At 47.9% G+C, this 24688-nt stretch overlaps 1 protein-coding gene and 1 long non-coding RNA gene across 13 annotated transcripts in view; one reads left to right on the top strand and one right to left on the bottom strand.

Moving 5' to 3' along the window:
- Positions 1 to 9284, bottom strand: part of LOC117018883 (uncharacterized) — an 18743-nt gene extending 9459 nt beyond the window's left edge. For all 3 annotated transcript variants that reach the window (XR_004422348.1, XR_004422349.1, XR_004422350.1), the window contains exons 1-2: positions 9163 to 9284; positions 4509 to 4619 (exon numbers count right to left, since the gene is read on the bottom strand). This is a non-coding gene — a long non-coding RNA (uncharacterized LOC117018883). The remainder of the gene's footprint in view (positions 1 to 4508; positions 4620 to 9162) is intronic.
- On the top strand, positions 2119 to 24688 carry TM6SF1 (transmembrane 6 superfamily member 1). Of its 10 annotated transcripts, none has more exons than XM_033100170.1 (10): positions 2119 to 2425; positions 7112 to 7215; positions 9375 to 9472; positions 10879 to 10982; positions 12661 to 12743; positions 13377 to 13498; positions 14951 to 15055; positions 16755 to 16847; positions 17015 to 17134; positions 24245 to 24688. In XM_033100170.1, exons 1-10 carry the CDS (start codon positions 2334 to 2336, stop codon positions 24434 to 24436), a joined length of 1113 nt encoding a protein of 370 aa, XP_032956061.1. In that variant the 5' UTR covers positions 2119 to 2333; the 3' UTR covers positions 24437 to 24688. The 10 variants fall into 10 exon arrangements, 8 of the variants coding, with proteins under 8 accessions (XP_032956061.1, XP_032956068.1, XP_032956062.1 ...); XM_033100177.1 differs by having other exon boundaries at positions 17015 to 17141; positions 19820 to 24383; XR_004422346.1 differs by lacking the exon at positions 13377 to 13498 and having other exon boundaries at positions 24245 to 24439.

Genomic DNA, 24688 nt, shown 5'->3' with positions numbered 1-24688 from the left:
AATTTTATCCATGCTTTTTACTTTTCTAATATGGCTACTAGAAAATTTTAAATTATACATTTGACCCACATTTGTGCCTTGCTTTATCTTGCAATCAGACGATGGTGATGTAGAGTATTCATTCATCAAACAAATAGTTCTTAAGCACCTGACTAGAGCAGTGAACAAGCTAAGGTTCCTGTTATATCCTAAGTGTGAGAGAGAGACCCAGAGCAGGAAGCAGATGTGGAAAGGTGCGTAAAGATAATCTGGGAGACTATAAGTAAAGTACTATGAAGAAAGCAAAGCAGGGAGCTTGATAGAGGGCGGGGGGCACAGGAGGGCGGCCAGGTAAGGTCTTCTAGAGCAGATGAGGTCAGAGGCAAGGAGATGAGGAAGGAGGCTAGGACACGAGAGATGGCACAGACCTGAACTAAGAGAGGGGTGGTACCGATGGGGAGGAACAAACAGGCTCCAGATGTATTTGGAAATTAACATTGGTTGGTGGGACTGTGGTAACCCAAGGAGCCGACATTGGCCAGAACCGACGTGGACTCCCAGGTTTCGGCATGGATGACCGGGTGAATGGTGGTGTCACCAGATGAAATAAAGCTGCAGTGGTCTTGAGGCAGAAAAGGAATTCCATTCAGCCTCAGGGAATGTGAGGTGCCTGGGGGATGGCCACGGAACAGGGCGAAGGAGACAGGTCAGTGCTTGGAAGGATTATTTGGGATCTATCAGCATAGATCCCAAAGGTGGTCATTAAAACCGAGCACAAGTGAGAGAGGAGAAGGGAGGAGATGGCAAACAGAGAGGAAACTCAGGTCCCAGGAGCATGTTTGGAAATTGGAACATAGTTGAGCATGTGTCTAGGTCAAGGGGAAGGACCCAAGGTTGCTAGAGAGGGGTTCGAGGTATAAGACAGAAGGCAAGCTGGCTGCAGCAAGGTTTGGGTGGTGATGGCGGGGTTGGTCTGGCTGGAGGAGAGAAGGGTCTCAGAGGAGGAAGGAGGAGCTGGAGGAGAGTGGTGGAGGTTAGGAGTAGTGGTGGAAGGGTGACGTCCAGGTCACAGGTAAGGACATTCCTTGGAGAAACGGTGGCTATGTCACGGATAAGACTGGAGGCTTTAACACTGTGTCCTTGGAGTTGGAGAAGCCTCCAAGCGCTGGGGTCGGGGGTTAGAGAGCTGACTTTAGAAAAGTTGGGTGACCCTGGAGAAGGTCATGGCCTCTTTGTGTCATTTTCCTTGCGGGCCCTTCAGCTCACTGGCAGTTGGAAGGACATAAGTACAAGTCACACATCCTTGGTGGGTTGAGCTGTTTGTTCTGCATCGGAACTCTCTTCCCTTCTCATTCCCAGCCAGTAGGCCAATCCAGGCTCAGTCTCAGGGGGCTTTCTGACACCTCCTCCCCCTGACTCGATCAAGCAGCCAAGGCAATACTTGGCACACATTATTCTAACTAGTAGGCATCTTTCTGACAATATTCTGTGTGCTGAGCCTTGGCTTCTGGTCCTTGTATCCTATAGGGCCTGGTGCAGGCTGGCTGGCCTCCTGGGGCAGACATGAATGGCACCAGAGTCTCTTAAATCAGGTCATTTCTCTGGGTGTCAGTTTCAATCCAAAAATTGGGAATTGCAGGCAACAGTAGACTAGTGAGCAGCAGAGGGTAAGCATTTGGTGCGTATTAACTCAGTGAATCCACAATCACACTGACGTGGGTCAGCCCCGTTTCATAGACAACAGAAAAGACAGAGATGTTAAGCCACTTGACCAAGGTAAACAGCTGGTGAGCGAGCAGTTGGGGTTGAAAATGGGGCTTCAGACTCCAGGCAGGAACTGTGCTTGCTGCCTGCTGATGGCTTTCGGTGGACAGGTTCCCAGGTTTCAGGGTCATTTGTCCCTTCTGGACCCTGGGTCCAAGGTTCTCCACGTGGATGCTCTCACAGGCCCTTCCCACTCTGACACCCCTGGTCTGGCTCCTCCCTCCGCGGGCCCACAGCTCAGCCCGGAGCCTCCCCAGGTTGTCCATGACAAATTCCTCGCTGTGCTGCCACCTTCCCGCACACACACAGTGTTACCGGAGCACCTGTCCCCAGCAGGGGGCTGTCACCGTCCTCCTCTGCGCTCCCCTAGCTGTCCCTTGGTGCCCCTTGGCGGGAGGACAGCGAGGGTGCCTCCCGGGTCTGCACAGCAGCTGCCGGTGGCTGGGCACAAGGGGCGCGGGACACGCGGGACGAACCGGGCGAGTCACCGGGCGCTCGGAGGGCTCAGGGCTCCGCTGCAGGCGCTGCCGGAAGCCGGGGCGGGGCAACCGCGCGGGATGCAGTGAAGGGCGAGCGGCTCGGCGGCGGCGATGAGTGCCTCTGCGGCCACCGGGGTCTTCGTGCTGTCCCTCTCGGCCATCCCGGTCACCTATGTCTTCAACCACCTGGTATCCCAGCACGAGTGAGTGGGCGCGCAGGGGGCGGGCGTTGGCGCTGAGGGGCAGCACGAGCCCCAGCAACTTTTCAGATGGGGAGGAGAAGGAAGGGGAGGGGAGATGGGAAAGGAGGGGAGGAACGGGGAGGGGAAGCGCCTCAGGGGTCGCACGGCCAGGCGGGGATCCTCTTTCAGGCTGGCGTCCCTGCCATTCGGCGCTATTTTCTGGCAAGTGCTGGGTGGGCCCGCTCAGTGCCAGTTAGCTGGCTTACAGAGATCAATAAGGCAATCCTCTGCCCTTGAGGAGCTCAGGGACAGGGTTGGGGGCAGTATGACACCCACAGCTATGGGGGGGGGGCGTGTTAGCTCTGGTGGCCTCTGGTTCGGCTCGCGTTTTGCAGGAACGCTTCCATGTAGGGACACACACATACTTATCATTTCTTATTAATTTTAGAAACTGTTGTGAATGACTAGTGGAAATAGCCTTGAACCAACAGGCAAAGACCTGGGTTCCAGGCCTGGCTTTGGCCCTGACCGTGTGGCCTGGCCTCAGTTTTCTGACCTGTCCAGTGGCCTGTATGTGCCCCCTATTGTCAGGACCCAGAGCCTGGGCAGGATGGAAGGGGGCTGCTAAGGAAATGGGTGAGGCTGAAGGAGGCAGCACGTGGGCTAGGTCCACAGCCCTGCCCCTCGGTGTTCGGATCCCAGCCTAAGTAACCGGCACCAGCAGCTGCAGCCGGTCTGGGCAGTGGGAAAGGTGCCAGGCCCCGTGCCTTCAGTCTTCGGAAGGAGGAAGTAACCTGTTATGTTACCCACAGCAGTTGGTGCTAAGGAAGTTGCATCAGTCTGTGTGCAGGCCGCAAAGCCCCTCCAAACCTTCAGGCTGCAGAGAAGTGTCTGGCCACAGGAGAAGTGTCTGGCCACAGGACTTCCTCCCCTCTCGCTGCTGGGGCCACCACTTGCTGCCCACCTTTTCCAGATGGCACTCATCCATACTGAATGCTCCCGAAGCACAGGCAGTGACTGCCCTTGGTCTGACCCAGTATGGAGGCACATCTCCCAGAAGAAGCAATTCTGGGCAGTGAATATCACACATCTGTGAATCTAATCCCTCCATTCCTAAAATGGCATTATGGGCAATTCAACAAATTATTACTGAGTACCTACTGTGTGCTTTGCACTATTCTAAATGTTTGGGATATAGCTAGAAACAAGCCAGAAAAGGTCGAGGAGGATTGTGTTGAGACAGACATCAATAAATAAAAGGGGGTGACACGAAAGAGTGACTGGAAAGGGGACTGGTGGTCAGGGAAGGCTTCTTGGAGGTGACGCTTGAGCTGCAGGTGGTATCCACAGAAAGATCTGGGGACAGAGCCTTCCAGGTAGGGGAACAAGGGCAGTGCAGGGAGAAGGATGTGGCTGGACATGGGATGTTTTGGAGTGAGAACAGTGCAATTTACTGAAGGGACTATGTGGCGAGGAGAGGATTTTCAATGACCTTGAAGTTCTGGTCTCAGCCCCTGGGAGGACAGCGATGGCATTTACTGAGTACATTCTGAAGCACGGATATAATTCAGCCGTGTATTGTTGAGCATGGCAGTTATGACTAATTGGTCCAACCGTTCTTCCCATCCTCCTGCAGGTTATAATCCCAGTATCCTTTGACCCCTCCCTCTTCTTTCTCCACTCTGTCCCTTCCACTGCCCCCTTCCTCGTAAGTCCTGGGGCTGCGCTAGCATCTGTTCCCTCCTTCCAGTTCCCCCTGGCGCTGGCCCTCTTCCACCCAGACCATGGCGGAGCCTCCATGGGGCGGGGGTTCCCTGCCCCAGCGCCCTGCCCTCAGCCCAGCACAGCCCAGCTCATGCTAGTGCTTCAGCCACATCCATAGTGTTGTCCTGCCTCTGCTCATGCTGGACTCTCTTCCTCCTGTCCCTGACTGTGGGAGCCACACCTGGACCTTCTGGCCCAGAGTACAATGCCACCTCTTCCTTTTCCAGACCCTCCCTCCTAGCAGATGTGCTCTCTCTTGCCTCCGAGCCCCCTCGATCACGCCTTTCCACCGAGAGTTACTTTCCCGTGGTCAGAACTTTCCTTCCTGGCCATAGCTCACCTTTGTATTGTCCTGCCCGGCACAGAGCCTTGCTCATAGTAGGCATTCAGTTGGGTTGGACTTAGTTGGAATTAGTTGACGCTTCTTTCCTACCAGACCTTTTACAAAGGCCTGAAAAACAGAAAAAGCAAATTAAGTGGAGGAGTCAGGAAAGGGTTGGGGTCGCCCTCCCCCTGCTCATACCCACACACGTCTCCTGTCAGGAGGTCTCAGTTTCCTACATGGTATCAGTAATCGCTGGCCCCCATTCCAAGACTAACAACTTTTCCACCCTTGGGTTAGTCACAGCCTTTACCCTCTTTGCCCGCCACCCCCAGTTCCTGCTGGACCCATTTCTCCCTGTGCTGAGCAGGTCTTGCACTCGGCTTTCGCTGGGAGACACAGATGGCCTGCTGCCCCAGTTTCTCTTCCATCGTGGCTCCTCCCCTAGAGGTGGAGAGCGTGAGGAGAGCCCGTGAACCAGTTTACACTGCGCTCTTGTGCTCCAGAAGAGTGCCAGCTGTGTGGTGATGCCAGCTGTGAGCCGAGCTCCTTGGTAGGAGCAGGGATGGGGTTGTCCCCTGGCCACCACCTGCCTCAGGCTGTGATGAACATTCCTGGCAGCTTACGTAACACCCTAACCACTGCCTCTTCTCGGGATGCTTCAGCCCAGCATGTTTCTGACCCACATCAGCTTCTTTCCCATCCTCTCCTGCGTCAACTTATTCCTGCAGGAGGAGCCTGGAGTGTACACTGCTGGGCACCAACAGAAATGTATTTCAGTCTCTTACCTGGACGCTGACATGGTCATACTCATATAAGACTGTGTCACCTGTCCATCCAACCACATCTACCTCACTTCCTCTTTCCCTCCTTCCCTCCCTCATCCATCCATCCATTTTTTACACCTTAGCAGAGGTACCCAGGCAGACTTTCTTTTTCGTTTTTTTTTTTTTTTTTTTTTAATTTATTGGTTTGACAATTGTTAGTAAAATTACATAGATTTCAGCTGTGCAATTCTGTAATACATCATCTATAGATCCCACTGTGTGTTCACCACCCGGAGTCAGTTCTCCTTCCATCACCATATATTTGATCCCCCTTACCCTCATCTCCCACCCCCCACCCCCCTTACCCTCTGGTAACCACTAAACTAAGACTTTCAGTGTAACACTCATCCGGGCAGCTTGAAAAGTTGCACATCCCCATGCCCCACCTCTGAAGTATTCTGAGTCCTTAGGTTGAGGGTGGCATTTGGAAATCTGATGCTCAGAGCCCACTCCGCGACTCTCTGGGGAGCATGGAGCCAGGTGCTAGGGATATGGCTTTCCTGTGGCCAGTCTCCTTGTGGCCCATCCACCTGCAGGTCGGATGGATCACTTCCCAACTGACCTGACACGGGAGGAGGATTTCTGAGCGGTTGCCTGACACCCATTCCAACTGCAGGTGTGTGAAGTGAACTTGAGCCTGAGTCTGTCCCTGTTCCTCATGGTGATGGGGGCTGTGGAGCCTGTCACTGAGAAGGGTACTCTCCAGAAGTCCCAGGGGCACATGGCGGAGGTTACCCAAAGTCCTCATGTCAGGCTGTGGTGGTGTGGAGGGGTGTCAGCTGAGGAGGGTGCTTTTGGCCGCTCTCAAGGGTTGGTGAGGAGGTCTCTGGTGTGGCAGGCCATTGCAGTGGGCCAGGAGGTGCTTCATCTAGAACTGGAAGCCCTGTTGGTGCTAGAGGTGTGCGAGGGAGAGTGTCTGTGTGGGACTGGAGGTGAACTCCTGGATGAGAGAACTCAGAGCCCACCGAGACAGGTCCCCCCGTGTAGGCAGGGACCTCTCTCGTTCATCCACAGTGCCTGGCACATAGAGGCACGCACAGAACATACCTTTTTCTCAATGTTTTTTAAATTAGTTACTAAATAGATGACTGAAATGCCATGACTTTCCCAAGGTCACACAATTAGGCAGTGACAGAATTGTTACTAGAATTCGGGTCTCTTGACTGTTAACTTCACCAAACCTCGTGGCCTCATGCTGCTGCTGAGGAGGGGCCACGGTCCCTGGTCTCCTTGGCGCCACTCCCTTTCCCAGGAGAAGGTCCAGAGGCTGTGCCCAGCCTCGCCTCCCGTTGGCTTTCCGGGTGTGGGGTGGGATGCTGGCCTGCTGGCCCTGAGTGTGGTAACTAGTCCGGCCCAGACTCTTTCCCAACTTGGACTGGCCTTGTCCTTTGGTCCCTTTGATTATACGCATGGCCTGTGGCCCTTCTTCCTCATTCTCCTGGAAGGTTTGCATGGTTGTGACTCTTGCATGTTCCCTGGAGCTCAGTCTGAGGATTTCCAGCCCATAGCCACCAGGGAACAGAGGGTGGAGAAGTAGACGCAGTGGCCGCTCAGACAGTCTGTGCAAGGGGTCAGGATGACAAAAGAGTGAGGACCTGGTGGCTCCGGTTCCCAAAAGTCACAGGGGACAGCCCAGAGGGGCCAATGTGCTGCACATAAAGGTCCTTTACTCTACAGTACTTGAGCTGCAGGCAGAGGCAGAGCTGGGAATAACTGTATTCAACAGCCAGGAAATTCCTGGCACCAACATGTTTATTTTGATAAGTGACAGCCTCGCTATTCTGATCCTTGCAGCTCCTGGACAATTGTAGGGGTTGCTGCTCTCATCCTGCTCCTGGTAGCCCTGCTGGCTCAAATCCTGGTCAAGAGAAAACTACCCCGGGACCCGCTGTTCTATGGTACGTGCTCCCAACAGCAGGGAAACCCCTGTGTCCACTGAGGAGCTCAGCAGGGTGGCCCCTGTCACTTTCCCTCCGTGCCTGTGAATAAGCTGAGCCCACGGGGGAAGTGGCAGGAAATGGAAGTGGCAGGAAATGCCTTGACTCTGAACGAACCCTCTCCCAGGCTGTGGACCCCACCTTCTCTCAGCTGGAAGCTCCGGAAGGGGCTCCTTTGAGAGTTGAGGTCAGAGCATGCTGCGGGGAGGGAAGGAGGAGTAAGTGGCGGGGGCATCCTTCCTTCACCAGGATCCCAGCCATGTTGTTGCAAATGGCAGAACTGCCTTTTTTATGACCAAATAATATTCCGTTTTAATGTATATGTATACACACACACACACACATAGAGGTATAGACACATATACATATACATATAAAACATTTCCTTTATCCGTCATCTGTTGAGGGACGTTTGGGTTGTTTCCTTCTCAGGGGCTTACAGGTTCCCTGGGGCTGCTCTGCTGCAGGCTGTAGGTGGGACTCAGGGCTGTCCCGTGGGTCACCTTGTTCTTGGACCAGCAGCTCCCCAGGATGTGCCCTTTCGATGGCAGATACAGAGACACAGGTGGGGCTAGTGGAATAGAGTGATGTCTCTTAAGGCCTTGGCTGGGAGCTGGCCACTGTCACTTCTACACATACAATACATGGCCAAGCCCATTATCACTGACAAAGGTGGGAGGGAAAGAATTGTGAGTGACTCATTTCTCCCAATTTGCATATAACACACTGAAGCTTTGAGAGATGATGTACTTGCCTAAGGCCCGACAGCCAGTCAGCAGAGGAGCTGGCCCCTGCGCTTGAGCTGGCCCCTGCGCTTGCTCCTGCCCCACTCCACCTGCCCCTGGGCAGCCCCTCCCCACCATTCCGGACTGGTTTCCTGTGCTGTCCTCCCTCCTCGCCCTTCCCACTCCGGGAGCCCACGCTTAGCTGCACCTATGTCTCTCCTGACTCCTCAGGTTTGAGCACTCTTGCTCCCACACTCTCAGCTGTCTGTCCTTGTCTCTGTCCCAGCCTTGGAGCTCAGGGCCAGGTCCCGGCTAGACTCCTGCCCACAGGAGGGCAGAGACTGCCCTTGTCCTCTCTGACCTGGCGTCTGACACTCCTGCTGGAACAGTCGACTGATCAGTTGTTGATGCTTCCTTTCTGGGAGATACACGATGGCTGATCACCTGCGATGGCTCCTCCCTGTCAGTGAGATCTGGGCTGAAGACCTCGCTGAGGAACAGGGAGGCGGGGTCCGCAGGGCAGGGCACACGTGTGGGCCCCCACTCCTTTTGGGGGACTGTGAATGCTTGCACTCCTGACTGCAGACTCCGGGCAAAGCCAGCTTCCCTTCCCCACTCTCCTCTCCATTTCTTTCTTCGCAGCTTTTCTTATGTTCACCATCAGATTTTTCTACTGGGCAGGCCCATCACATAGTTTAAGACACCAGTTTGTTACAACTTCAAAATTGCAGCTTTACTGGTAATTGTCACGCACTCAATTTGATCACCTGCTGTTTAAAAAGTATTTTTCCTTAACCATTTGTTGCTGGTAGTTTTAACTCCATTCAGGAGATTCTCATAAGCCTAGTAAGACTCTTGAAGATGCTATGGCTTTCCTTCTTTAATATTCCATTGTACCGTGTCATGTCCATTTGTAAAACTCACTAGCCTTTCCTCTTAAAGCCACCGTCACTTGCACATCAGCCAGTGTCTTTAGGATCTCTGGTGTGGAGTAGGGCAAAGGTGCCGGACATCATTCATCATTGAGATGAATGATCTCTTCTGAGCTATTCCTTCAAACCTGTGGTCACCTTGAGGCTCCCTTAGCCCCTGGTTACGGGTGGGGTGCAGGTGGGGCCCTGGGCAGCCACTTGTAGGGAGTGGAGGGCAGAACAGACTTAGTGGGTGAGTTTGTCATTCTTACCTCCTGGTGAGTGTCCCCTCGGTGAGAGCATGTGGGCAGTGATATCAGATCTCTGACACAGGCAGAGATCCCGTGTGCAGGAGGTATATTCTGTTAGTCCGTGTTCACGGTGTCCACGGTATCTTCTGGAAAACATTGAAACAACTCATTAGTATGCTGAATGCCAAGTGCTTGGCCACTGTCGCTTTGTAAACCGCTCATCTCTGCTCTAGTGTTCGCAGTGTTCGGATTTACCAGCGTGGTGAACCTCATCATAGCACTGGAGCAGGACGGGATCATTGACGGGTTCATGACACACTACCTGAGAGAGGTATGGCATCGCCTCGCGATCAGGAGCCTCAAGCCAAAGGGCCAGCCACCTTTCTGCACTTCCTTTCTCCTTAACTTGTACTTCGTATCAGTGAGGGACTTTACATGCACTGAGGATTTGCGTGTCTGTTATTATTAGGACATTACTACACCGGAAAGTCCAAGTCAGTCTTATGTGTGTGAAGTAGCAAACATTTAACGAAGCCATTTAATTGCGATGACCCCCACTCTCCATCACAGCATTACAGAACTACCTGGCACTTGACAGCTAGTCCTATTTTCTTATGTTGTGGTGTGATGAATCCAGCCCGAGAGGTTAAATAACTTATTCAAGGTCACACAGGAAATAAGGAGCAGAGCGGAGAGTGGAGTCGTCATCTGGGTTTCAAACAACGTGGAGCTTTGCATGCAGCTAAGCGAGTTGAGATTTTATCCCATATGCGAGGGGAGGTTTTAAGTCAGGGAACAATGCAGTCAGCTTTGGGAAGGAAGGGGCTGAAGGGAAGGGTCAGTGCCATGAGCTCGGACACCAGTCAGGACGCTTTGAGTAGCCAGAATGATGAGGACTTGGGGATGAGTTGGGGGTAATGGCGAGAGTAACGTCCAGGGCAACATCCTGCTTCCTGCTTTGGGAAGAATGCTGGTTATCCAATCCGAGAAGAGCCAGAGGTAGAGTTCAGTTCGGCAGACATTGGTTGAAATGGACTCTGGGGTCCTAGCCCTGCTCCCTCCCTCCAGGTCTGCTGTGGCAGGGAGATGGCGTGGTCCCAGGGCAGTGACGAGACTCCCACTCAGCAGACCAGAGTGGTTGGGGAGGCCTCATTGGTTTGGTGACACTGCTTAGCATTTTTAAAAGATGGCAATGGCAGTGGATGGCAAACGTTTTCCAGAGAAGACTGGGGAGGTGGAGGGCTTCTCAAGCTGAAGGGACAGTTTGGGCAAAAGCTTGCAGATGACAAATAGCCTGTGTCTCTCCACTCCAGCCTGAGATGCAGGTTTGCAGGGATGATGATGAGTTCATTTGGGGACATGTGGAGTTTCAGGCAGTTGAGGGACATCCTGGCAGATGTCCCAGCGGCAGGGCTTTGCAGGTATTGAGCTCTGAGAAACATTCCTGGTGGAGAAAATGGGGGCCATCCGAGTACAGTTGTACCTGAAGGTCTGAGAGAATAGGAGCTTGTCCAGAAGGTGGGGAGAAAGAAGGGCCTAGGGTTTTGGTGGCTCCAGGGTAAAGCCGTATCTTTATGTTCCTACCGATTTTGTAATTTCACAGGACGAAGAAGTTTTATTTTAGCAGACTAACCCAAATTAGTTCTGTTCTATTCCACTGGTAATACAGGTCTGGTGTTGTGTGTGGAAGTGTTCGAGTCATACTTACAGTGGACTTCTTTCTAATGCTTCCCTCAGGGTGAACCGTATCTGAACACTGCACATGGGCACATGACCTGCTACTGGGATGGTTCTGTTCACTACCTGATGTATCTGGTGATGGTGGCAGCCATAGCGTGGGAGTAAGTCGGCCTGTCGGGGGTGTATGTGTGCCTTTGCCATCTTAGCAACCCTCAGCGGGTATGGAAGGAAGACGCACAGAGGCAAATACACAGACAGGCACAAACGGACATGGGTACCTGCTCGGTGGACACAAGTTAGGCCTGGCTTTATGTTCTGGGCCCCACTGCCTTTTGAATGTGTCCTTCTGATGAGCTGCTGCCATGGCAGACCCCTTAACTTTCTGATTCTGTTTTCTTGGAAGAACAGTCTCATTCAGGAATTTAAGCCCAGCACGTTCTAATTCAAAACTTCCATCTCACGTCAGTTCAGAGCTCTCTTCCCCCCATTCAGGCGCAGCCCTGAGGCTTAGGGGCCTGCACTGAAGCTGGGGTGTATGGCCCGTCTCTTTTCTTCTCTAGACTCACTCTGCGCTGGCTTCTCTGGGAATGTTATGTACGTGGGGGTAAAGGCAGAGGGGCCGAGTCTTAGTGACATTTGCTGTCCTCTGGTTATGGGGCCCCTTCATTATGATCTGCTAGGTCCGGCTTGGGGGGCACATGTGTGGGTTCTTTGGAGACTCCACCACAGGACCCTCCGCACTGCGCCGACCCCTGCAGTGAACGATGCTCTCTCTGATTGAGTACGTGCCCGTGGTGGTTCTTTCTGCTGGGTTTCCTGTAGCCCAGAAGGCAGACCCTTTGGAGTGGGATCCTTTCCAGATGGCTCAAGTCCAGCGACCTTCCCACGCCTCCCCTCGGCGACAGGTTAGAGAAAGCCACACATCCTGTCTTCCCCCACACAAGGCTGCCATTCAGGTGGACCAAATGCCCGCTCTGTGCCTCCTCTCCCTCCAATCATGGCCTCGAGGACAGCTTCAGCTAATTTTTGGACTTTTCTAGGTACCAGCCTCTCTGTTCATGAATGCTCTCAAGCTGTAGGGGACACGTCAGGTATTTCTGAGAATGCTTGGGCTCGGCTCAGAGGCTGTCATGAGGGGCCAGGGTTTCTGCAGCTCCATTCGCTTCCAGCTGGGGCAGAAGATCAGGTCCTGCTGCCAGTCCTGGTCCTTGGGATGGGCCTCCTGTGACCTGCTGGGTTTGGCTTGGGGGTGAGGCAGGGCACACAGCACGCAGTCTCCACTTCTGCTCCCTTCTGAGACTCTCCTTTGGAATTTCTCATCGCCCCTTCTGGAGGTGGGTTATGGGGTTATCAGTTGAAGGAACTTTTCGTCAGCATCGCCTATTAAGAAGATTACCACATGGGGTATATGTCACTTGTTATCTTCATCTTTGGGGCTTTGGCCAAAATTCTGCCACACCAGGAAAAGTCCACTTAACATCCTACTACTCATACTCACAATGACTTAAGGTGTAGACCCAGTTTCCTTTTTTTGAACCTTCTTTCTCGTTTCATGCATAAGACTGCAACGCAGGACGCCCTTGACAGTGGTGAGCATACTGCAGGCAATAGATCAGTGTAGCAAGCATGGTTCCTATTCCAAAGGACACAAACAGTGTTCTATAATGTACATGTATGGAAAGGAAGTTCGATCACCGGGGTTCCTTGTGTTTGATTTATTACTTTCAATGTAGTAAGTTTTGATTTGTGTTCTTTAGTAGTTAAAGATCATATTATGGGTCATTGTTTGCGAATAGTATTCTAAGTCAAGAGTACTAAGCCAAGATTTTTCCGTTACAGGGAAAGTTATAGAACCATCGGCCTATGTTGGGTTGGATCTATTATTATGAGCATTATTGTTTTTGTGCCAGGAAACATTGTAGGTAAGAAACTTTATCTTAAAACTTCACTTTCCTTTTCTGAAACAATGGAGATTGTTTTTAAATACAGAAGCTATTTTGGTTGTAATCAAACCAAGAAATTCCAAGCTTACTAAAAAGCTGTTTTGCAGAACTCTTTGTTTTCCTTTCCGTAATCTCACCTTTTAAGAAATGCTTTTGAGCAATTTTCAGAAGTGTACATTGAACAATTAGGCAATTTAATATCAGTGATTCCTGACTTTTAGAGGCACCTAGAGGGATAAGTATTGTGTTTGTGGCTTCATTCAGTGCGCGAATACTTTTTACAACTCTTTGTATTATGTGTAACTCTTGATATACTCTGGGAACTCGATAAATGTACTGGAAAATTAAGACTGTAAAGCTAATGTGAAGGAGGTTATTTATGCATGCAACAAATCAGGATATTATATTAAATATACTTTTAAAATAGGATATGCCTGTTAAACACCTAACAGTTCTAAGTTGACCTGTTTTTTGGTTTTGTCTCATTAAAAACATTGTCTGGTCCATAGCAAAATTTTAGATGACTTGAGATGGGGAGGGATCCCAAATGTTGCTTGTGTTTATGTATGCTTTGGGCAAACTTTTGACTTTCTCTTTCTCTCTTTTAAATAGGGAAGTATGGAATACGCACTTGCCCTGCTTTTTTCTTAAGCATACCATATACTTGTCTTCCTGTCTGGGCTGGTTTCAGAATCTATAATCAGCCATCAGAAAATTATAATTATCCCTCAAAGGTGATTTTTATTAAGCTAAATGTAACCTGTTCTCAAACTCCCAGAGCTCAGTCACGTCCACTGGCCACTGAACCGTGCCTGCATGGACTGGAGCGTTTGGGGCTGCACATCCGTGTAACTGTGTGGATTCTACAGTGTGGGTTCAGACCTGAGTTGCGGTGACTGAGACAGACTGTTTCTGTCTGAATATGTCTGCTTCCTCTGCTAGTGGTCACCGTGGCTCTTCCGTTCAAATTCTGCATTAGCGTGCTGTGTGGTTGGTCTGGGGCTGTCAGTAGCCTGGAGTTTGAACACCTGGGCACCCCTTTCAGAGATACCGATGCAGGTACTGCCCCGAGGGGAGGCTGGGAAGATACTGCCGTTCACGGTGGCACACACAGCCATAGGGTCTGATGACCAGGAGATCCAGGCCCATGGAAACTGGCGATAGGACGTCTTCTGAGTCAGCTTCCTTCCCTTCACAGCCAAGTGGTCAAGGTGACACAGTACTGGCCCAGCAGGTACTCTGTGAAGGTCTTTGCTTCTAAGCTGGTGACATCTTTCTAAATTTCGCTTCTTTTATAGGTATCAGATCCTTAAGCAAAATTCTTTTAAGCGAAACTTAAAACATATGAAAATATGAATTACTAGATAATCAGAACGTGATTATTCCTTTTGCAAGGAATTATAATAGAATTTGTCAAAATGCATTTTAATTTACAAACAGTTCTTTTGTAAACATTTAGACACCCGCCATGTAGACTGAGGTTGGCACACTGACAACTGGTACTCCCTTGCTCCTATCTGAGGAGTGAGGTGTTTGTTAAAAAGCAAAAGCAAACAGTAACCATAGCCTTGGTCTTGGTGCTGCGGATGCTGGAGGCCCATGTCAGTGCGTCAGCAGTGTTCCTCTTTATTATATTTTTAAATGTTAAAACACAGGGATGGCAGGGAGTCATGCGGTGCTGATAGAACAGAAATTCAGAACCGCTCTGCAAAGCAATTTGGCTCGATTCTCAGCCTTAACAAATTTAACCCTTTAAGTCTTAATTTTGTGAAAAATAAATGTGTGTATCTATCTATCTATATAGATATAGATCTAAAGATATATAAGTATCCAGAAAAATATAGCAACTATTAATAGTGTGATAGGTTTATGGTTTACTTTTTTAAAATGAGTGTATCTTACATTTATAATCACGAAAATGCTATTTCAAGAAAAAAAAAAAGGACTCAGAGCTAGAAGGGCCCTTGAGGATCACATGGCCCATTCTGCTCATTTCACGGATGAGGAAACTGAGGCCTGAGGGGGAAAATGATTTTCCTAAGGTTACATGCCTGCTGGTTTCTGATGGGCGCTGTGAATCTTCAGAATCCCCTTGTCATCCATCATTACAGCACGTACGTTTCAGTAGATCTCAGACTCTTCTTGGACACTTTGGGCCTGCTCATTAGTGACCCACTCTATTGTAGGTCGTTCAGGAAGTCCAAGCGAAGGACCTGCTGAGAAGACCATTCGATTTAATGTTGGTCATATGTCTACTTCTGGCAACTGGATTTAGCCTGTTTAGAGGTTTGGTAAGCATAATAGATCAAAATCACATTCAAATATATGTATATCGGACTTCCTATCATACTAACAATGTATTCCTCCCATTCGAGCCTGGAAGGCTGGTCCTGCTTCCTGCCACTCCTACCTGGGTCAACCCCACACCACCCCTCCCAAGGGGGTGTTCCATTCTGGGCTGCTTCATACCACCTCCTTCCGGTCCTTAGATGAAGCTGTCCCCAGAGGTATCTTCCTCCCTGTTTTAGGGCAGCTGAAAAATTAGCCATTAGAGTCTCATTCTTCTGGTTCCTTTGATGTTTCTGATTTAGAGCTCTCGGGTAAAGCTGATAACTTAAGACTGCGTACAACTGTGGCCCATGGTCTCCAGGTGTTCTCAGGAGCCGGGAGATGGGACTGGAGGCTACCAGAGTGAGGAGGTAGAATCCTGGCCACTTAACTAGCTTTGTGGCGTTGGAAAAATTACTTCATCTCTTTGACCCTCAGTTTCTCTCTCTACAAAATAACAGAACCTACCTTATAGTATTGTTTTGAAGATGAAATAATGAACAACAGACACTTCAAAGGGCCTAGTACATAGTAAATGCTCAGTAAATGACTGCTGTTACTATTTTTATCGATCAATGATTCTTCACAGTGCCCCAGTTTCACGATTTATTCTTAGGAGAAACAAATTTGAGCAGCCAGAATTACACGGTCAATTATGTTCAGTTCAATGACAATTACTAACTGTCCTAAGCCTGCTGGTCCTGCAGAACAGCTGGGGAGCAGCGTGGCAAGAGGAAGCTGTGGTAGCAGACTCACTGTTTTGGGGTCAGCTGGCTGGGTTCAGGGTGAGAAGGGAAGTAAAGGAAAAATCAGGGCAATAGGCTTCACTCAGACCACAGAGTCGTGAAACTGTTCTTTGGTTAGTTTGCTGTAATTCCCAAAGGTAAGAGAACAACAAAAATGAGCTCCCACTGTCCTCACACCCGTACATGAGAATGTGTGCGTGGGGGTGTGCACACGCTTGGTGGGTGGGGCATTTAGGTGGGGGCACTTTGACCAACTCTGCCACTGGCCTGTGTTCCTATGTGTTACCTGGGTGGGATAACATCCACGGCCAGGGCATGAGGGATGATGCCCGAGGGAGGTGACTCAGAGGGGACCCAGTAATGTGCCAAAGAGACACATTCTGTGGCCTTCGGGTCTACTCTGCGGTGACCAAACCTGCTCTATTCTCTTTCAAAGTGAGGTGGCTTTGGATGAGAGGACCCCTCTTTCAAACCCTTGTCCTTTACTGCCCCCAAAGGCCATATACTCTGCGAGGCACTGGACAGAGGGTGGCGTAGTAAGATGAACGTGGTCTAGAAATGCACTCTTCTTCCTGCAGGGAATAGCTGGCTAGTCATTCCCAGGAAAAGTGAAGCTGGTGAACTAAAGCAGGCTGTGCTTTGGCTGGCGAGAGCCAGATGCTTATACTGAATACTCAAAAGGTACCCAAGAGCAGAGTGTTAGTTTCCAGTGCCTGCTCCACTATTAACCTCTGCTTAATCTCCTTAGAGCAAATCTGCAGAATATTTCTTTCCCTTTTACTGATGAGCTTCTACAATACATAGTTTTTGTTAGATAGCAAAGCAGCTTGTGACTAAACCTGGCACATTTAGCCTTATCAGCAAACCTAAGAACCACATGTGACTATCTTCGTAATGAATTCATTTTTGTTCTCAGATTGCTTTGGACTGCCCAGCTGAGCTCTGCCGATTTTATGCGCAATTTCAAGAGCCTTATCTAAAGGATCCTGCGGCTTATCCTAAAATCCAGGTCAAGTAGTTATGAAAACTAAGATTTTTCTAAAATTTCCTCTTTAAGAATGGGAAAAGGTGGTCCCATGTAAGACATAGGATGGAAATGTTAATTTGTTGTGCTGTTCTTTAGGCCAGGTTAACCATGGATTTGCTGATGATGTTTCTCTGTTCAATTCAATACAGATGCTGGTCTATCTGTTCTATTCTGTCCCTTACTTTGTGGTTGCACTTTATGGCTTAGTGGTGCCTGGATGCTCCTGGATGCTTGACATAACCCTGATACACGCTGGCGGTCTAGCACAGGTACTAAGCATATGCTCCATTCTGGAAGTGTACCGGGGGTTGGGCTGTCGTGGCTGAATATCTGAAAAACATCTCTGCTCGGTGTTTTAGCGTAAGAAACATTAGACATGTTGTGCCCTTTCGTTTTACAGTTCTTTAAAAGACCTTCCAGCATATACATTTTATTTAAATCTCACAGTGACTACCTGGTAGGTGTACCGTCATTTATACCGGTAAGGCCCAGCAAGGTTACGTGATTTGCCCAAGGTCACATACCCAGCAAGTGGCACTGCTATTTATAGTACCTTTTCCCAGTTTCTAAACTCCATGGCTGCTGAAGAGAACTGAGAGCTGTTATCTGTAAGATATAGCCCTGGCCCCAGCTTGGAACAGGTGTTCAGTGAATGCTACTGCACTGAACTGGAAATGAAATTAGCTATGGAATTATTTTATCACACAAAGTACATTTTCACAAAATAACAACTAGCAAAACAAACTGATCTTATCAACAAGAAAGAAAATTAAGTGATTTTTATCTTCTATTTTCTTACTACAAGTAAAGAAACTAAATGAACTTATCTTTTAAAATTATCTTCATCTTGCTCTTTTCAAGCAGCATAAGAATGAGGTTCATTCAGAAACTCCAGGCATCTTCGTCCAGTTCATTATAACCATGGCACAGTAACTGATGGCAAAAAGACACTAGAATTGACAGGGTTGAAAAGTTATGGTATTTATGGGTTAACACATTGGGTTGTATTCTTCCCATCAGGGGTACTTTGTAGGAGCTTTAACTCATTTGTATCAATGAGCCTATGGGAAAACCGGTTTCGTTGTATGTCATTTCACTTAAAGTTGTAGAACCTATCAATGACATTGAGGACTTACTTAATATCTTAATATCAAAAAAGTTGATGCAGCATCCACAATGGTTGCTGTCCTTTCCTTGAAGGACTTAAGAAGGAAGATAATTAATATTTACCCTCTTTGCAGACCTCTGAATTCCTGACTCCTCAGGCTTTGGTTTTGGGTCTTTATTTCCATGTCTTTCAATACCAGCTATAAGCTGATGATTTCCAATTTTCTATCTTTAGACCACAGTTCCCAGACTCCTTTAAATTCCAAACTCAGTCCTTTCACGTGGATGTCTCACTGGCATTTCAGATTTAATGTCTAAAATAGGACTCTTGGTTCTGCCCACAACTTCTCTTCCATTTCCCCCATCTTCCTTGCATCCAGCAACTCAAGTCAAAAACTTGGGAGTTAATTCTTCTACTTTCTATTCCCTCACCTACTCTATCCAGCCTGTCACCAGGTCTGGTTAGTTCTGCCTCCAGAGTAATTCTCAAATGCACTTTTTTCCAGCCTTGTTGCCACTAGTGGTCTGAGCTCTCATTACCATCCTTCACGTGAGGCCAACCACACTGAATTTGTATTACGGATAGGCTGGCTACGTGCTCTGCTGGAGTAGCAGAAACTCAGTGCCTTAACACAATCAAGTTTTATTTCTTGCTTGTACAAAGATCAGGTGGGATTTTTGCAGAGCCAGGCCTGGCACCACCCTGACTGCAAGGGAGGCAGATAAATGTGGGCTTCCTGTGTATGAACACATGGCATTCTCTAAGTTTTTAAAAAGTCTCCCTGAGAGATGAGAAAGCTAAGGCTTCAGGAAGCTGGGTACTTGCTTTAGGTCACAGTTACTAAGTGGCAGACTCGGGATATGAAATCGTGTCTGAGCCCAAAGCCCACATTCTTCTCCACTGTTATCCCTCCCCTCATGCAGACATCAGCCATGCTACACAGATCCCAGAACGCTATGTAAGACTGTGTGTGTGGCATGAAGGAGTTGGAGAACCCTCGGGGGTGGGAGGCAGTGCCATCAAGCTGGGCTGAGTGGGCTTTATTAGACTGAGGACACACCAGCATGGGGCGTGCAGCAGGTCCGAGGGGAGAGTAAGCCTTGGCTTTTGTTTTCTTGGCCTGGTTCCCCGGCCACATTTTCCTGTGCCCTCAAGGACACAGGGCCTCCCACTCACCCTACTCTTACCAGGCCCTTTCTTTGGAGGATTAGATTGCTCAGAGCTAGACAATTACTTGTTACCTGTGTGCTTTGCCTCTGCATGCCACGTGTCATCGACTGGGAGGCTGGTACGAGTGAGGCCAGGGGTTGGACCTGGTCAAGTGTCAGAAGACAGCTGCAAAGGCCTAGTCTGCGGACAGCCAGCAGCCAGGAGGTGTGAAGGGCACAGCTTAAGGCAAACGGGTGCTTGGAGCTATCTCAGGAGGACTGACCCCAGACTGTACCTGCTGGTGAGGCTGAGCCTGCAGACGGGCACTTGACTCCAGCCGGGCGGTTCTGGGAAGGGCAGCGTAGACAGCAGAGCAACTGACAGTAGCAGCAGCGGCTTCGGCCAGACCCCAGGCTTTGCAGGAATCTTTGGGCTTGTTCGTCATCACTCAGTGTAACAAGGTAGCCTGAGCCTACAGACTAGATCCTATAAACGTCAGAAGGATGTTTCTCCCAACCCAGCAGAATAATGTAATCCAAAAATTCCGTGTCTGACATTCCCATAGCTCTTGGCTGGGCTTTAGTATCTACCTATTCCACGTGTTTAGCCACAAGAGAAGTTACAAATCATACTGCCACAAAATAGAGCACACAATGAGAATGTTGAATTCTTGTCATGGGATTTGTTTTCTACTTAGCGAATACTTCTTATGAAATGAACGCTCCTCTTGGGAGGGTATCTGACACATTCCTCACAGAAAGCACCCAACATAACCTTGACTAGCACCCCTGCTTGCTACCATTTCTCATTTAGAAGTTTTATGCAATCATGATCCTACTAACTTCGTCAAAACCTGCATGTATTGAAAGATCTAGTGAATTCCCAAGAGCCTATGCGATTTAACAAGAAAAATACCTTTGAAAAGCTTCTAGATCAGTACAAGTCCATGGAAAACATTAAGTAGTTACTGGTCCCTGATTTCAGACCGTGTAGGAGTCTACCAAATCTGCTGCCTTCAGAAATCGAAAGATCAATCAAGTAAAAGAAAATCAAATCAAAACAGGGTACATTTTACCCCAGAGTTCCACTGGGGACGCTTTCATAACCCAAGTGTCTTTCCATAGAAAATCCTCAGCATAGGATTCAAGTTGCAAGTCTAATTTGAAAAGTATTACAGGCTGTTTAGATCCACTCATTAACATTTTCTATCAATTGAAGAATTTTTTTCTGCTAAAGTGTCACTGAAAATTAAAAGAATCAGAGCCAACAGAGTCAAAATGGCTAAGAGTGTGAGTTCCAAAGGCAGACTGGATCCATCTCAGCCATCACTAATGAGCTCAGTGAGCCTGGTATTTCTCTCAGATCCCGTTTCCTCTTCTGTGTGTGGTTAGGATAATAACAGTACCTTTCTCATCGAGTTGCTCTGAGGATTAAATGATGCAGTATGTGTAAAGGGCTTTGAACACTGCCTGGCACGTCATAATCTATGAACCTCTTCGTTGCTATTATTTTGTTGTTGTTAGAAGATTCCCAGTAAGAGTCTGGAGGGGAAATACCTTATGTTGTTCAGAAGATCCATTCATTAATCTGTAGCGATGGGTATTGTAATTACCTAAAAATCAGAGAAACTGGGAGAAAGCTTTGGGGCAGCTTCACAGTGGGTTTGGCAGGGAGCCTCCACGCCACCGTTAACCCTCACGGCCACGGAAGCAGGAGCAGTTCCGTTTCAGCCAGGCAACGCCCTGCCCATCCCAGCCTCGTCCTCCGCTCCCTGGCTATGCAGGTGCGACATGCTTTCTCACAAAGGGGTCTGGAGGCCCATCTGTAGATAATTCGGTTGACTCTATGGGAGGTAAATTTTATGTTTTTCCTTTATGGAAACCTTTAAGAAATATCTGAAAGCTTTAGGAAGAACATGGGTAATTGGGATACTAATGCAAATCCCATTTTAATCATGTGCTTCTGGGGTGATGCCTCACTAACATCTTTCCTCTTAAAACTAGACTTTGGGTTTAATATTTTACGTGCTTATTATCCTTTAGTGGAGACAGACAGTCTTGAAATTGTCAAAAGGTCAGCAAGGGGATCTAAAACCAAAGAACCCAGGTTTTCAACGAGGTGGAGTACAGATCCTAGACAGGTATTTCGGTTGGGTTTTGAATCTGTCTGTGGAAAAGCCCCAGGTACTTGGAATGGTCCTAACCTCTTGCCAAAGATCAACTCATTGAACCGGCATGGCAAACCCAGGAGACCGGCTCCGTTATTAGCCAACTTCTACAGATGAGGGAGCCAAAGAGGTTACATACCTAACGCAAGGTCAGACTGCTGGTTTGCGGTGTAGCCGGGACTGGACGCTGTCAGTCTGCTTCCAGATTCAATGTCCTTAACCACTAGACTATGCTGCTCAGAAAATCCTACAAAAACGGTAACAGTCCTGGATTAGCTACTTATACTGTATTCGCCAAAGAGCCTGGTTATTGTCCCAATGTTCCCATTCGTTTTGACCTGTATTTATGTGGATACATGAAACTTAGTTCTCCTTTCTGGAGCCAGGAATGTGATTTTCAGTCACCACCCCCAGATTGTCTCTATAAGAAAACAGAGCTACTGAAATTTAACCTTTCTTTGCCTTTATTATCTCATTTTCTATCCCAATCATCCATTCTAAAAAAAATAAATAAAATAAAAAAAATTAAAATATATCTCAAGTAAAGGTGAAAAATGATTTCGAATGGAGTAGAAAAAAAATTATTAGGGGCTCCACCTCACATCACTGAATTTTGGAGCAATGTGTGGGATCCATAACTTGGACCTATAAGCCTGGGCCACGTCAGCTCAGCAACAGACCCCAGCACAGTGGGAGACCCTCTGCAGCCCCTTCTCACCTATGTGCTGGGGACTCTCCTCAGGTGAGGCTAAGGTTCTTCTGAAACTTCAGAAGCCTGGAAACAACTCCCGATGCTGAGGCTGGGTGCCCACTCCGCTGAGGTGTGGCCACCATCATACACACACCATTAGAACCATGGACAGCACCGGAAACGGCAGAAACCAGGCCTCAGGCTGCTTCTCTCACAGACAGGCACCTCTTGATCAAAAATATCATCGTCTTTGCCCCATTAAATAATTCTGAAGACAAAGGCCTACTAAAACACGTATAAAAACAGAAAAATGCTTTGTAGAAGCTTTCTGTATTTTGACAGCCACGAGACCATTGTTGTAGAATGTTTATTGAGCTCTAACAGTGCGAGAGGTGGCACACAAAACATCAGAAACAGTACCTGCCCGGTGGGCTTACAATCTACTCTAAGGATATGATCATGGTTTAATGTTGCCATGAGTGTGCTGTTTGAGAAAATGAGGTATTAACTGCACGGTTAGTGCAGGACAAAAGCCTCAGGAATCACTGACTGTGCTGGTTTCCCATGCGAGTAGGTGTGATCGCTCAGATCACCCATTCTCTGCAAGTAGGGTTGGCATTGCCCCACGTTTGGTGCTTTCTGTGATGTGTACAAGTGTCTATAAAGATAGAGACACCAAATCCACACGTCTGAAAATCAGGTTTCAAATCTGGCCTCCAGTACAGAAGAAAAACATTGGTTACAGTCAGTCAAACACTGTTATTCCAAACAGGCCCTAGGGGAAAATAGTGCCGGGAACAAAACTCCTGTTCAGTGTTCCCACGATGTCCACAGGACCCACAGCTCCGGACAACCTCTCAAATACCCTTTATTCTCAAGGTCGTTTGTCTTCAGAGCCCGGAGAAGAAATGCTTATGGGCTGCTGGGTTCCCTTTAGGCACCTGCCCCAGGAGGTGTTCGAGGGCAGAGCCCTCTTAGGGCCTGGTGGACCACAATGCAGGTGTCCTTGGCAACACACCCCATTAATTTGATTTCTATCTCCAGAGAGCTGCAAACCTGTACCAGAGGTCCCCAGAATGTCCCAGTAACTTATAAAAATGTAGCCTGTTGAAATACCTGTCACTGATATAAAGCCATACACGTGCTGCTTATGAAAACCTGTCCTTTGCTTGTCACGGGAAAATCAAGTGCTTAGTAACACCTTTATCTGTTAACTGCTTAGCAGAATAAACTGATTTCATGTGAAAGGAATTGCAAGATAACATATGTATTTAAAGCAAATTAATTTTCATTCTTGTTATGTCTGTGCCTTCTTCAGACTGTGATACCTTCTGTCTCTTCCCTTTGATTCTGATGAACTAGTAACTCACCACCTATTAGTTATACCCCCAATTCTTTATTCCTGTGTGTCTTGAGTCTCAGTAAGGTATGAAAATGCAGACTCCAGGACGGCACTTTGTAATGATACAAGGATCCTGAGCAAATCCCACAGAAAGAAACCTTTTCTAATACAGTTTCCCCTGTACTTATGAAAAGTATCAAAAAGACCAACCAGCACATTCTGATGTGTGTTCTGAACAAGTACAGAGGCTCTTGCCTTTCCATTTTACAAGCAGACCAGCCGTACTTCTAAATAAATTTTAAGTAGATTCAAAAAGGTCGCCTTCCTGCACAGTTGCCATTTTATGGAGAGCAACCATAATTCCATCGCCACCTGCATTGGTAACCTTATCTTACAAAACAACTTTTAGCATTTTTGAAAGTTGCACGAGAAAGAAATACATGAATGAATAAATAAACCAACAAAGATACATAATGTAGGGCTTTGAGCTCTTGCTCCAGGGAGTAGGTGAAAGACTAATAAATGAAACTGAGGTCCTCAGGGCTTTTCAACTCTGTACTTTCTTAATGTTTACTGGAACACACTTTATGAGCCACTATCGAGACCTTATACAGGATGTTCAGAATGCAAATCAGGAAAAACCAGACTTTTTTCAGATTTTTCTGTTAGATTGAACTAATGTTTGGTCTCGGGCACTACTCGGGTTATAAAACAGCTGGTGAAATAAAGCCACGCTAAAGGTGTACTTTATTTGAATATTTATGTCAAGACTGGCCTTAAATTCAATGAAATATTGATGACTATGGATTGTTTGAAAGTACTGTTTTGAGGGCAGAGGAACATGGTCTGAATTCAGAACTCACCGTATATCCAACTGAACACAAAGTTCATGCTTACCCTGTTTTGTTTTTTAATGCAACAGGCTCAGTTTTCTCACATCGGTGCTTCTCTTCATGCTAGAACTGCTTATGTGTACAGAGTCCCCGAAGAAGCGAAAATCCTTTTTCTAGTATTAAACATAGCATATGGAGTTCTTCCTCAGCTCCTGGCCTATCGTTGTATCTACAAACCAGAGTTCTTCATAAAAATAAAGGCAGATGAAAAAGTTGAATAAAAACATTATTTCATGTTGTTCTTCTCTAGATTACTGACTTTTGTTATTCTGGTACTGGTATTTTGTCCCATTCCATTCCCTTCCCACACAGGAACACTTAAGAATATATAAATTCTTCTTTCTGCACTATGTGTGTGAGCTGTATATGGTATTGTGTGGGTATGTTTTCTTTTTTTTTGAATAACAATTGAAGTGGAGAAACAGTTTAAAGAAATATTCAAAATTGTGAATAAACTTGACCATCTATCTCAA

The sequence above is a fragment of the Rhinolophus ferrumequinum genome, chromosome 28 (genome assembly GCF_004115265.2).
Source record: "Rhinolophus ferrumequinum isolate MPI-CBG mRhiFer1 chromosome 28, mRhiFer1_v1.p, whole genome shotgun sequence".
NCBI classification, from domain to species: domain Eukaryota; kingdom Metazoa; phylum Chordata; class Mammalia; order Chiroptera; family Rhinolophidae; genus Rhinolophus; species Rhinolophus ferrumequinum.
Note: the sequence above shows the minus strand (reverse complement) of the source record. Positions and strands in the feature narration are given on the sequence as shown.